General features: G+C 44.7%; 1 protein-coding gene across 1 annotated transcript; it reads left to right on the forward strand.

Annotated features, from left to right (window-relative positions):
• The first annotated feature begins 3066 nt into the window (after positions 1-3066).
• On the forward strand, positions 3067-7696 carry LOC125260922 (protein NYNRIN-like). The gene has a single exon (XM_048179429.1). The coding sequence runs from the start codon at positions 3067-3069 to the stop codon at positions 7162-7164; it is 4098 nt and encodes a 1365-aa protein (XP_048035386.1). The 3' UTR covers positions 7165-7696.
• The last annotated feature ends 7380 nt before the right edge of the window (positions 7697-15076 follow it).

The following is a 15076-nucleotide window of genomic DNA, read 5'->3' on the forward strand; positions in this document are numbered from 1 at the left end:
TTGTTGGGGAAAATTTAATCACAGAAAAAGATTTTATTTTTGAGTTCACACAGAAGTCAATATCTGTTTCAGCTATGCAAAACACCTCTCTGAGCTCAACAGACAAAGCGTCTGGGGGTAACGATGGGACATCCAAACTGAGAGCTTTCCCGAACCAAGGGTGTCGGATCATTTAAATAAGTTCTAAGACAGAAGGGGGACCATTGTGTTTCTTGCTTTTTAATTTAAAATAGTCTGAGACAAAAGGGAAGGCCATTTGTGGGCCATTTGTGTGTGTGTTTGTTACCTACATCCTGTATGGAAAAGTACTGAGGAGAGTTGCTCAGACATTTGGAGTATAAATGTTTGTGGGCTCCTTTGTGTCCTTAGTTCACACTCGGGGCAGACATTGTATGGTTGTGTCGACTGTGGACTCTTTCTTGCAAGAAATAAATTCTTTATAAAGTGAATTCTCTTAAGGTTTGTCTCTTACTAGTGATGTCAGCTAATTAATTTTTGCCGCAACAATTTTGGTGTCAGAAGTGGGATTCCTTGGACGGACCTTCTGGACCTGGAGAGCACCGGTGACCTGCAATCCTGACCCAAGTCAGCCCTAACCCCGTTAGATTCAGGGACGAGGGACCGACGCTGTGTAGGTCCAGGAGGACGACCACTGGAATCAAAAGAAAAACGAACCTGAGACGGCAACGGGTGATTCTGGTAAGAGACAAACTTGGAAAATTCAGGGGGGAAAATCTTTTATAGAATTTGGTTAAATTGAAAATTGAATTGATAGGGATAAACCATAGGGGAGGTCTGAATCTGTGGCAAATGCAGCGTGAATTGATGTTTTTTACGAGGTAAAAAAAAAAAAAAAAAAAAAAAAAAAAAAAAAAACTGAAATCACGTGGGCGAATAAGGGGGACTGAGTTGTGTGCAGTCCGGGGACTGAGTTGTGTGCGGTCCCGAATAGGGCGCTATTGAGAGCGTCCGCCCGGCTGATCTTGGGTGAAGAGATCAGATCTGTACGGAGACGTCCAACAGATTAATAGCGCGCGCGCAAAAAAGCCACAGAATCAGACTGCCAATATGGGGAAATCCCAAAGCAAGCTAGCTGAATACGAGACACCGGTATTTTGTCAAATGAGAAAATTATATGGCCAAAGATGCATGCAAGATATAGAAAAGTTGATCAAATATCATGATTTCCCAAAAGAAGGAACTCTTAGTAGTACAAGGTTGAAAACAGTAAAATTGTCGATCGAAGAAGGGAGTGACATAACAAAGGGTTGTGCAAAAAAACATGTATGTGGGAAATGTGAGAAAACAATTAATTGCTGGGTGGAAGAGGCAGATAATAGGGAAAGAAGAATGTTAAAGAAAGAAAAGAAAAGTGAAGAAAAGGCAACTGTGCCTCCACAGAATGAGATTACTATTACTAACACATCTTATGCTTGTGCTTTTCCACATGAAACACCGCCGAGCTACACAATTTATCCCAATGCGGAGCTCCAAGGCCTGAAAGTGGACCCCGATCTCGACTGCTCTCCGTTCCCACCGAACCAACCAATTCTACCAGCCAAACCAACTCCAGCTCCCCAGCAGAGAGACGGGGGAGCACGCGCCGCTGAGCTGAGAGAAGAGGGAGCACGCACAGCTGAACAATCAACAGAAGGAGGAGCATGCGCAGCTGAGCCAACAGCAGAGGGGGCATACGCAACTGAAAGCTTCCGGGGCAAAGAAACACTGCCGTCCGGAAGGAGAAAGAGACTAGCGATCAGGAAGACGAAGCAAAGAAAGAAAGGTGCACGATCATATGTTTTACGTTCCAACACACACGCACAAGCCAGAGCGCTGAAGTCAGACGGGGACTTTGATCTGAGTTCTGATACCCTCTCAGAAAGCGACGAGGAAGAGGAAGAGGAAGAGGAAGAATTCGAGATCTCGCGCCCAGAGAAAAGGAAAAACCGGGTGAGCATCACAGCACCTATGGTGGAGGTTATGGGAGTAAATTCAATAGAATTAGTATACCGCCCTTGGAATTTAACCGACATGAAAGAGGCGATGGCCCACCTGCCGAATCCTGACGACGCAGGGGACCGTTTTGCCACCGAACTGATGACATTCTGCCAAGAGTTCAGCCCGACGCTGAATGAACTGAAAAGACTCATGATGGCAAAACTGGGAGGAATGAACTGGCACAAGATAAGCGCAGAATTACCAGCAGTGGATCACAGACGAAGTCACGTTAACTGGCAACATGCTTCAAACGACGGATATCGAGCAGCTGTGACGGGACTGACTGAGACTGTGAGAAGAGCATTTCCAGCACGCATCGACATGTCCAGAGTGAGCCACTGCCGTCAAGAACCAGGTGAGAGCGTTCAAGTTTACTATGAGCGACTCTATGGTGTGTTTTGCAAGCACAGCGGGTTAAAGGAACCAACAGATCGTGGCGACAGACCAACCACGTGGGAAAGTTATTTGGCGAACAGCCTTTTGAATGGACTGAGACCTGAAATTTCCCAAGCCGTGAAACACAGCTATATTGAATGGACTGAAGGACGAGTGAGCACCATCATGAAACATGCCTTGCACGCAGAAGATGAGCTGAGGGTAAGGAAGGAAAGGCCAAGAATAAAAGAATTGCAGTTGGCAGCTGTGCAAAGACCGCAAAGATTCAGTTCGAACGAAAGAGGAAGGAGAAGAGGACGATTCAGCGGGAACAAAGGAGGACACAATTCAGACAAAAATGGCTGTTATCTGTGCGGAGCTGGCGATCACATTATTCGTGAGTGCACAAAATGCAGGAAGTGCAAAATGGACGGACACTGGGCAACAAACTGCCCTGAACTGCTAAAGGCTGACTGAGAAAAAGGATGCGGAGAGCAGGAGGAGATCGGGTGGACCACGGCCAAGGATGCAAAAACCGCCGCAAAGGGAAGTACACGTTTACTAATATCACACACACACACGCACACACACCTGAACACATGCACTGATAATGCTCTCCGCAATGAAAAAAAAGCTTGCACCTCTTTGTGTGTTTCTGAAACAAACAAAGAAGATTTTGACAAATGTTTGATTATGTATAGCAGTAAGGGATTTTTAAACATGCCTGAATATCCCCTGCTAGTTGAAGGGACAATGATTTCATTTTTGGTAGACTCAGGGGCGACCCGATCTGTTTTGCGACCATGTGACTTGCCATGTGAACCAGCGCTAACAAACAAAACGCATGGTTCTTTGTCTGTATCAGGACATTATATAACAGAACGGTTCACTGTGCCATTAAAGTGTGAGACAGAAGGGGGCCACGTGCTGAAGCATGCATTTTTAACTTCAAAAACATGCCCAGTACCCCTTCTGGGCCGAGATTTAATGTGCAAATTAAATTTGGTAATGGTTGCAGATCCCTCGGGCATTGTAGTGAAAGAGGGTGAGCAAATGTATTTGAAAACAGAACCAAAATGGGTTTACAAATGGCACATAACCGAAACTGAGTGGGCAAAAACAATCTGTGAATTGGGGAAAAATAGAACACTGTCATTTGGTACAGATTTTATGATGCCTGACAATTTGCATTGCACGTCACATGTCGTAACAGAACGAGATCAATTTTATGAAAAACAATGGTTTGAACAAAAAGAAGACACTTTGAAACTTGATCAAATGTTTTGGACTGAGAAAATGTGTGCGATTTCAGTAGGCTTATCAGAAAAACAGCTTCCTCTCTATTTGATAGCAGGAGAGTGTGTGCCACACATATCAATTTCAAAGAAAAACACACAGGCCTGGGGTGACATGGGAATGTTTGTGAAGCACTGTGTTGAAACAAATGACTGGGAGAAGGTCGATGAGACTTTAGAGTACAGTAAGAAATTGAGGGCTTTTAAATCTGATTGCAAGCATGAAATTGAGGTGAAGCGAATTTTAACCGCTGTTGACAAACACACATATGAAAATGACTGTATGACAAATATTTGTGCTTTGGACATACACCCTGCGCTGGCAGAAGTGCCTGACGAGTTGTGGGCAAAGCACAAGTATGATGTGGGACTGATTAAAGGATGCGAACCGGTGATAATTACTCCCAAATCTGATTATAGACCTTGCCAACCACAATATCCATTAAAAACTGAGGCAATTTTGGGCATAGAACCAGTTTTTGAATCATTGTTAAAAGAAGGCGTAATTGTTCCATGTGACACCTCACCGGTGCGTACTCCCATCTTTCCTGTGAAAAAGATTAGAGATAAGGGTCAGCCCACTGAATGGCGTTTTGTGCAGGACCTGCAAGCTGTGAATTCAGCTGTCAGAGCGAGAGCTGCTACAGTTCCAAATCCCTACACAATCTTGTCACAAATTCCACAGAGCGCCACATTCTTTTCAGTGGTAGATTTGGCGAATGCCTTCTTTAGCGTACCAGTGGACAAAGACAGTGCATATTGGTTTGCATTTAATTTTAAAGGGAAAGGGTATACTTTCACAAGATTGTGTCAGGGATATTGCGAATCACCAACAATTTACAATGAAGCACTCAGACGAAGTCTTGAAAATTTGACTCTGACACCTGGATCAGCTTTGCTTCAATATGTTGACGATATTTTGATTTGTGCAAAAGATGAAACAACATGTGTGAAAGACACTGTGACCTTGCTGCAACATTTGGCACAGGAAGGTCACAAGGTCAGTAAACCTAAGCTACAATTTGTAAAAAAACAAGTCACATTTTTGGGTCATATAATATCTGCAAACAGTAAATCACTGTCTGGAAAACGAGTGCAGGCAATAACTGAGGTACCAAAACCAACCACAAAGAAACAAATGTTGTCATTTTTGGGGATGTGCTCTTATTGCAGAACATTCATTCCCAATTATGCGATTCTTGAGCAACCCCTGAGAGCACTGACAACAGGGAAGGAATTGAAGTCATGTGATAAGATTAATTGGACGGGGGAGGCTGAGAAGGCTTTTGCCGACATGAAAGCGCAGCTCGCCACAGCCCCCACATTAGGCCTACCTGTACCAACTAAACCATTTGTCCAAATGGTTGATGAAAAAAATGGGTTTATGTCTTCTGTTCTTTTGCAGCTACATGGAGACAGAATGCGACCAGTGGGTTATTTCTCTGGCAAATTAGATCCAGTAGCAGCAGGCCTGCCGCACTGTCTGAGGGCCGTGGCAGCTGCTGAACAGGCTGTGATGGCCTCTAGAGAATTTGTGGGGTATTCTGACGTGACATTAATGGTTCCGCATGCTGTTTCCATGATTTTGCAGGAACAGAAGACTTCACATTTGTCAACAGCACGATGGCTGAGATATCACACAATTTTGCTGGATATGCCAAACATCACAGTGAAGCGTTGCACAGTGCTGAATCCTGCCACTCTCCTTCCAACAGAGGAGGATGGGGAGGAACATCACTGCTGTTTGACTGCACTCGAACAGATATGTACCCCACGCCCTGACCTTTCGGACACACTGCTCGAAAACAGTGAGCATATCCTGTTTGTGGATGGCTCTGCGTTCAGAGATCCACAGACAGGCCTGAACAAAGTTGGTTACGCGGTGACCACTGAATTCGAAACATTGACATCTGGCACATTGCCATCAAATTTTTCAGCTCAAGCGGCAGAGCTCGTAGCCCTGGCAGAAGCATGCAAGCTCATGGAGGGTAAAAGTGTAACGATTTACACAGATTCACGATACGCGTTCGGGGTTGCGCATGATTTTGGGGCTTTATGGAAACATAGAAATTTTTTGAAATCTGATGGCCGGCCAATTCTAAATGCTTCTCTTGTGTCTACTCTTTTAGACGCAATTCTCTTGCCAAAACAACTTGCTATCTGTAAATGCGCAGCGCATACTAACAACAAAGATTTCATTTCAACAGGAAACGCAAGAGCAGATATGGCTGCGAAGGCCGCGGCAGCACGGCAGTCAAAGGAACCAGAATGCATTTTATTATCTGAAACTAACAGAAATGCTTTGACTTCTTTACAGAGTATGCAGGCGTTTGCTACAGTAGCGGAGAAGAACCTGTGGAGACGTTGTGGTTGCAAACTTGAGAATGATGTGTGGATGAGTGTGGATGGCAAGCCTTGTTTACCCCGACATTTTTTCTCTCATTATGCTAAATGCCTCCATGGGCGTGACCATGGAGGCAAAGGGGCTATGGTAAGACAAATGAAAGACATGTGGTTCACGAAGGGCTTTACAGTGGTCGCTGAAAATTTTTGCAACAGATGCGTCATCTGCAACACACACAATGTGGCGAGAGGAGTGAAAATGCCCCTAGCATCTCAACCAGCATCAGAAGGCCCATTTGAGTATCTCATGATGGATTTCATTGAATTGAGTCCGTGTGAGGGAAAGAAATACTGCCTGGTGATGGTTGACATGTGGTCAAAGTGGGTTGAAGTTTTCCCCACCTCCAAACAGGATGCAGCAGCAGTGGCCAAAGCCCTGCTGACTGAAATAATTCCCAGATGGGGAATTCCAAGAAAGATAAGTTCAGACAACGGAACACACTTTGTGAACGAGGCAATAAAACAAGTGGGTCAGTTTTTGGGAATAGATATGAGAACACATTGCAGTTACCATGCTTCTTCAGGGGGGGCAGTGGAACGTGAAAACGCAACAATCAAAAACAAATTGGCAAAATGTTGTGAAGACACTGGTCTCACATGGATAAAAGCCTTGCCTATTGTGTTAATGTACATGAGAATGAGAAAAAGAACCAGAGTAAATTTGAGCCCGTTTGAAATTGTTTTTGGACGACCGCCATTCATGGGAATGGAAGGGGGTAAACAACAGCTGCCATCCACAGATTTGTGTGAGCACAATATGCTGAATTACTGCAAAGAAATGTCTTCTCTGTTGTCTGATGTCTGCGTGCAGGTGAAAGCTGCTCAGGGGAAACCGGCTGAGACTCCCTTGCACAACATCAAGCCAGGAGATTACGTGGTGATAAGGGACCTGAGGAGGAAGAGCTGGAAGGCGAAAAGGTGGTTAGGACCATTTGTCGTGCTTCTGACGACACACACCGCCGTCAAGGTAGCTGAGAGAGCGACGTGGGTGCATGCGAGCCATTGCAGAAAGGTCCCACCAGTGATCGGGGAGGAGGAGCCGAGAGGAGAGGAGCAGGAGGCACACGTCTGTGCGGGTAGAGATCAAATATAAACATCATTTGCCGTTATCATCTCAAGAGTAGAGACCCTGGCACAAAGTGGTGCTGAGCCAACCAGTTTTTTTTAAAGAAAAAGCACATCAAAGACTAATCTTCCTCACACGTTCTGGACGTACAACTGTGCGATCCATTTAGCCAACTGTAAAGAATGGAGCAAGTGAGACCATGGCACCGGTTTCAAGTGCCCGGAATGTGTGGCATAAAGGTAACCACGTGCATACTGACTTTATTCAGCTTGGTGATGAGTAAACCAGCACCACAACAAGTGAAACCACCTGTTATACCAGCATTTGAACCTGACATTCCCAGCTGGGATGAAACAGTGTGGATGGGAAATGAAGGAGTAGGAAAAGGGGGAACAAAACCGGAAGTGGACAAGGCAATGACAAAATGCCAAGGGAACAAAGCCTGCACTCTGGCACTGCTGCAGAAACAGGAACTGAAGATAAACACCAGCTGCTGGCTTTGTCTGCAAATGTCTCACGCCTGGAAGACAGTACCATTGACTGTTGCAACAATAAATGAGACTGGACTGTCTGATCCCAAAGCAGATGACGGAGGTGCTTAGAGCTGCAGCAGACATCGAGCAAGGGAAGATTCCAACAAAACATCCAACATCTGCCTGCAAGAGAACACAACGGTATAATCACACAGACATGTTGATTCCACCATTGAGAGTGATGCATGTTCAAGGAGATGTGTGCGTGTGCTCACAGAGACTGAAGCTGAACGTGAACACAGGATGGTCTGACTGCAGAGTCAGAATTGACATCAAGAATTCAACGACAGGGAACTGCACAGCCGTAATAGACGGTATCACAACAGACTTTACCTGCCCGTTTAGCAAACCAGGTGACACTTCACCTGCGGCAGTTTGGGTTTGCGGTGACAGAGCATATCATTTCATGCCACAGAAAGACTGGACAGGTTGCTGTTACCCAGCCTTAATGAATGTGGGAACATCTGTGTATTTTCCGGATAATGAAAAAGGAGAAAAGACCAGACAGAAAAGAGATATTGTTTCTGAAATAGGGACATTGCCAAACCATTACAATGGTTATGTCTTGTCAGATCCGTGGACAACACCTGGGGCAAATGTGGGCTGGTCTATTTTTCTGGGGGTGGGAACAGCAGTAACGATAAACAAAATTAATGGATTAGCATGGAGTGTGTTAGCTTTAGCCAATAGCACCGAACATGCCATGACAATGGTGAATGAGGAAATGAGACAGATCAGAGATGCAGTTATTCAGAACAGACTGATTTTAGACATGCTCACGGCAGAAAAAGGAGGAGCTTGCAAAATGTTGGGAATGTCATGTTGTTTTCACATTCCAGATTACAGTGACAACATCACAAACATCATAAACCATATGAGAGCAGCTGTAAGGGAACCTGAGAAAGCTGATGATTCATGGTTTGGGTGGATAACAAATCTGAGAGTTTGGGGACACTGGCTATGTTACACTGTATTGCCAATTTTTGCAATAGTGGTACTAGTATTGCTATGTTTACCATGTATTTTTCAGTGCACTTCCAGCATAGTACAGAGAATGGTGAAGACCAATATGTCTCAGCAAATGGGTAAACTAACTGTTTATGACGATTACAATGAGTGGATGAGCGAATTTGATGAGATGTTTAGCGAAGAGACACCTAAAACAAATTAGGGGATTTTTATTTTTTTTTTTTTTTTAATTATTTTTTTATTTTTTTTTGTTTTTGTATTGTTTTGTTTGTTTTTTATTATTAGGGAACCCAGATATCTAAATGTTTCTTTATTTACAAATTTAAGAGAATGATCATTTATACAAAAAATCAGAAATGAAGAGTGTAAATGTGATGAGTGACTTAAATTAGCTTGTTTTATTATTACTTTTTATTACCTTTTAAATACCTTTATAATTGTTATTTTTTATTTATTTTTTTCTTATTCTTATTATTATTATTTTTTTTTATATCTACACATTTTAAATTTTCCTTGTGAGTTATCAAAGAATGATAAAAGGGGGAATTGTTGGGGAAAATTTAATCACAGAAAAAGATTTTATTTTTGAGTTCACACAGAAGTCAATATCTGTTTCAGCTATGCAAAACACCTCTCTGAGCTCAACAGACAAAGCGTCTGGGGGTAACGATGGGACATCCAAACTGAGAGCTTTCCCGAACCAAGGGTGTCGGATCATTTAAATAAGTTCTAAGACAGAAGGGGGACCATTGTGTTTCTTGCTTTTTAATTTAAAATAGTCTGAGACAAAAGGGAAGGCCATTTGTGGGCCATTTGTGTGTGTGTTTGTTACCTACATCCTGTATGGAAAAGTACTGAGGAGAGTTGCTCAGACATTTGGAGTATAAATGTTTGTGGGCTCCTTTGTGTCCTTAGTTCACACTCGGGGCAGACATTGTATGGTTGTGTCGACTGTGGACTCTTTCTTGCAAGAAATAAATTCTTTATAAAGTGAATTCTCTTAAGGTTTGTCTCTTACTAGTGATGTCAGCTAATTAATTTTTGCCGCAACAGGTTGGACCACACACAAAAATGACGTGTGTGTTCCTATGAGAAATTCTGAGAGAATCATAGAACTGAAGCAGAGATCAGTGTCAGTCTGAATTCGTCAGCAGGTCTGAGCAGTTGAGTAAACAACACAACATGGTGTGTACGACCCACATCATGGACTACGCTACTAACCGTCTGTGGCACTCGGGTCTTCTGTTCCCAGACAGATCTGTCATGATGACGTCTCTCTGCTCCTCAACAAATCGGCACATCGAGACACAGAACTCTCTAGACTGTCCCGACTAACACAGCCTGCTTCACACCTCATTATCCGAGGCCACTCGACTGCTTGATGGGTCAGTTCTCCATAACCTGTTGGTTTCAGACAGATCCTTTTGGAGAAGCGTTTGCCCGTCCTGTCCTACATTATGCCTCTGAGTCACATGGGTCTACTGTAGAGGACACTCATATTTGCTCAAATGACCTCTGAAAACTTTTGCAGGTTCAAGATTCACATCATTTAGGGAAGGCAAACATCTCTGAGATCCCTGTGGCTCTGCAGGAAGCATGAACCTGTCTGTGTGTCCGTCAGACTCACTGTGAGTCATTTTTACATCACACACCGTCCTCGCTCATGAATATACAGCATCTGAGACGCATTCAGGGCACGTCGGCCGCGCAGACGGCATAATCCCACATCCAGCAGTTCGTATGGAGACTCCACACGTATGTTCACACTGATCAGAGATCCGTCCGCGTGTGCGCATCATGTGACGCTAACAGTCACAGCACTTGTGGGTGTTTACTGGATGTTAATTTGGCTTAAATTCTCTCCATGTCTTTATAAAGAATCCATTCAGGAAGGAATCACCATGAAGCCTCGGCCCGGCGCTCGGGTTCTGCTCTGGTTCTGATGCCCTATATAACAGTGTGATGACACACGGCGCAATGTGTAGCGTTGATGCTGCACAAAAGAAAACAGCTCCAACTACATCAAATCAATAGAGTCCGGCTCACGTATCCGACAGCGTTTGTGATGCTCTGACACCAAATATTGTGTCTATAAGCTCATGCAGAACTGCATGCAAAATTGAGACCATGTGTGTGTGTGTGTGTGTGTGTGTGTGTGTGTGTGTGTGTACAGTGTGAAATACGTTACAGCACTTCTCTGTGTTTGCATTCAATATCAGGCAAACACAAACACACAACAGGAGGACACAGACAGAGAGAGAGACAGATGAGGATGAGACAGAGGACAGACAGGTAGATGAGGAGATGATGTGTCGAGACGCGATACCTTTCTGGGGAAGAGGATTTTTCTGAGTTGACGGACATGGGCAAGCCGCTCGCTCCCGAGAGAAGAACGGAGCAGGACCAGGGACGAATAAAACACTCTCTCTCTCTCTTTCTCTCTCTCTCTGTCTTTCCGGAGCGTTCTGCTGGCCGCGAGGGGAGGGGGCGCTCTTCCTCCTCCTCCTCTCTTCTCCTCTTCCTTGGAGGAAAATAAAGGATGGAGGACACAGGCTCCGAGACGGGAGATGCGGAGAGCGGCGGACGTGAGGAACGTCTCAGCACCGCTGCCGCCCGCCCTGTTTGTTGTTGTTCCTGCGGTGGCTCGCGCTCGTCCCCCACCGCCGTGGTTTCCTGAATGACGAAGAGAAAGCGCAGCTCCCACACACTGTCTGTCTCTCGCTCTTCTGCAGCGCTGCACAATAACAGATCTGTGCGCGCAGCGGGCGACACCACTGAGAGCGAGCGGCGGGGGGATCTGAGCTCAAACAACAGCCGTCTCTCTCTCTCTCCGTCTCTCTGCTCCCCTCCCACAGTCCAGCGCTCCGTCTGTTACGACATCCTGTATCTCAGGGCAACGCTCTCTCTCTCTCTCTCTCCCTCTCTCTCTCCCCCATTTTACAGCTGCTCTCTTTCTCAAGCTGCTGCTGGTTTCCTTTCTTCATTCTCTCCTCTCGTCCTCTGTCTGTCTGTCTGCATTTACAGCAGATGGGGTTGTTTCTCGGTGAGTGAGCTCAGAGACAGACAGACATATTAAAGGGCCTTCAGTGACCTGTCTGTCTGTCTCTAGCCCTCGAGATCCAGTGTCCTGTAGAGTTCAGCTCTAACCCTGATCAAACACCTGAACAAGCTCATCACAGTCTTCAGGATTAGTAGAAAGACACAAGCAGGTGATTTTGGTCAGGGTTGGAGTTAAACTCTTGCTCAGGCCTGCTTAATGGCAAACAACTGAATTAAAGATCAAACGAACTTCTGCTTAATCGACACAAACGGCTTCAGTACAGATTACAGTATCAACCTTACATGAAGAAAACTGGTGCAGCAGAGAATATTTACAGCACTGGACCAAAACACACACTAACACTACACACAACACACTCTCACACACACACACACACACAAACACACTCTCACACACACACACACACACACACACACATTCTCACACACAAACACACACACACTCACTCACACACACACACGCATTCTCACACACAAACACACTCTCACACACAAACACACTCTCACACACACACTCTCTCCCTCTCTCTCTCTCCTCTCTCTCTGTTATACTCTCACACACACACACACACTCCCTCTCTTTCTCTCCTCTCTCTCTGTTATACTCTCTCACACACACACACACACACACTCTCTCCCTCTCTCTCTCTGTGTGTGTCTGTGGAAGTAGGCCATGTAAAGATAGCTGCTTCAAGCAGCCTCAATTCTGACCCCTAAAATATCAGTGAGAAGCAGAGACGGATGGAGCCGCATCCCCACAGCATCACTCTGTCTTCATATGTTTGTGTGACGCTTCATCTTTTCTGCTCTTCTTTAGCTAATCACAATCTGACGGTTGCTGTGGCAACCAGGCCGGTTTCTTCCAGCCTGTTGTTGCACGTCACAGGAAGTGCAGTGGATCCTCCGACATCACAGTGTCTGTGTTGTGTGTCAGTGTGAGTGTGTGTGTGTGTAGTGTGTAGTGTGTGTGTGTGTGTGTGTAGTGTGTAGTGTGTGTAGTGTGTGTGTGTGTAGTGTGTGTGTGTGTGTGTGTGTGTGTGTAGTGTGTAGTGTGTGTGTAGTGTGTGTGTGTGTGTGTGTGTGTGTGTGTGTAGTGTGTGTAGTGTGTAGTGTGTAGTGTGTAGTGTGTGTGTGTGTGTGTGTGTGTGTGTGTAGTGTGTAGTGTGTGTGTGTGTGTGTGTGTGTAGTGTGTAGTGTGTGTAGTGTGTAGTGTGTGTGTGTGTGTGTGTGTAGTGTGTGTGTGTGTAGTGTGTGTGTGTGTAGTGTGTGTGTGTGTGTAGTGTGTGTGTGTGTAGTGTGTGTGTGTGTGTGTGTGTGTGTGTAGTGTGTGTGTGTGTGTGTGTGTGTGTGTGTAGTGTGTAGTGTGTGTGTGTGTAGTGTGTGTGTGTGTGTGTGTGTGTGTAGTGTGTGTGTGTGTGTGTGTGTGTGTGTAGTGTGTGTGTGTGTGTGTGTGTGTGTAGTGTGTGTGTGTGTAGTGTGTGTGTGTGTGTGTGTGTGTGTAGTGTGTGTGTGTGTAGTGTGTGTGTGTGTAGTGTGTGTAGTGTGTGTGTGTGTAGTGTGTGTGTGTGTGTGTGTGTGTGTGTGTGTGTAGTGTGTGTGTGTGTGTGTGTGTGTGTGTGTGTGTAGTGTGTAGTGTGTGTGTGTGTAGTGTGTGTGTGTGTAGTGTGTGTGTGTGTGTGTGTGTGTGTGTGTGTAGTGTGTGTGTGTGTGTGTGTGTGTGTGTGTGTAGTGTGTAGTGTGTGTGTGTGTGTGTGTAGTGTGTGTGTGTGTGTGTGTGTGTGTGTGTGTGTGTGTGTAGTGTGTGTGTGTGTAGTGTGTGTAGTGTGTAGTGTGTGTGTGTGTGTGTGTGTGTGTGTGTGTGTGTGTGTGTGTAGTGTGTGTGTGTGTGTGTGTAGTGTGTGTAGTGTGTAGTGTGTGTAGTGTGTGTGTGTGTGTGTGTAGTGTGTGTGTGTGTAGTGTGTGTGTGTAGTGTGTGTGTGTGTGTGTGTGTGTAGTGTGTGTGTGTGTGTGTGTGTAGTGTGTAGTGTGTGTAGTGTGTGTGTGTAGTGTGTGTGTGTGTGTGTAGTGTGTGTGTGTGTGTGTGTGTGTGTGTGTAGTGTGTAGTGTGTGTAGTGTGTGTGTGTGTGTGTGTAGTGTGTGTGTGTGTGTGTGTGTGTGTGTGTGTGTGTGTGTGTGTAGTGTGATCGGACATGCTCTGATCCAGCACTGATCACACAGTAAGTCATCAGTCTCTGCTCAGGTGACACACACTCGTCCTCTCCGTGTGTTTATGGTTGTTGTCCTGCATTATTTGGGTCATCGCTGTGATGAGAACATCAGTTTCACACACAAACAAACACAAAAACAGCTCTGGCTGTTTAAAGTAAAATAAATCAGATCGACAACCAAACTTATGCTACTCTATTTTCAATTCAAAACAGCCAAATGAGAATAAATAAATAAAGTAGTTTTGCATCTCTGGATATTACTGTCTGCCTCACACTCTTTTACCGTTAAAACTGAAGTTTTCGCTCGGATTCTGTGAACGGTGAAGCCCCGCCTACTTGGATTTGATTGGTTGACAAGCGCAGAGCAGCTTAACTTTTAAAACCTTTTGTCATCCGAACAACAAACAGCAGCATCAAGACTGTCAGATACCGAGGGTTGAATGTGACCATATCTGATATCTCCTCAGTGTCTGCGGAGGTCACGCAACACACAGCTCAATACAAGACAACAGAATACTGGACGAATCTAAAGACTCTCACAGGATTTTGAGATTGGTGCCTTTATTGCGATCTAGACCCTGTTGGAGTGAAGTTGATGTGCTCCTTCTTGCAAAAAAATGTTATCTATGAAAAATTCAGATCTCATCAGAAACTGTTAAAATTACTAACGACTTACTTACTTACTCCTAGATCAACTACAAAATTACACTGGTATTCAGGGACAGGCATTACGGTGGTTTAGGTCGTACCTATCAGACCGACACAATTTTGTTTATATAAACGGGGAAAAATCTAAGATAACGACAGTAAACTATGGAGTGCCGCAAGGATCAGTGTTAGGCCCTCTGCTATTTTCAATCTACATGCTGCCACTCGGCAATATTATAAGAAAACATGGGATTAGTTTCCACTGCTATGCCGATGATACTCAGTTATATATTTCAACACAACCAGATGAAATCTCTAAATTATCCAATCTGACAGAGTGCGTTAAAGAAGTAAAACATTGGATGACTTGTAATTTTCTTCTATTAAATTCAGATAAGACTGAAGTATTACTTATTGGACCAAAAACCTGTACACAGAATCTCTCAGACTACAATCTGCATTTAGAAGGATGTACTGTTACTCCATCCTCGACAGTTAAAGACCTGGTGTTATATTAGACAG

The sequence above is a fragment of the Megalobrama amblycephala genome, unplaced genomic scaffold, assembly GCF_018812025.1.
Source record: "Megalobrama amblycephala isolate DHTTF-2021 unplaced genomic scaffold, ASM1881202v1 scaffold199, whole genome shotgun sequence".
Classification (NCBI taxonomy): domain Eukaryota; kingdom Metazoa; phylum Chordata; class Actinopteri; order Cypriniformes; family Xenocyprididae; genus Megalobrama; species Megalobrama amblycephala.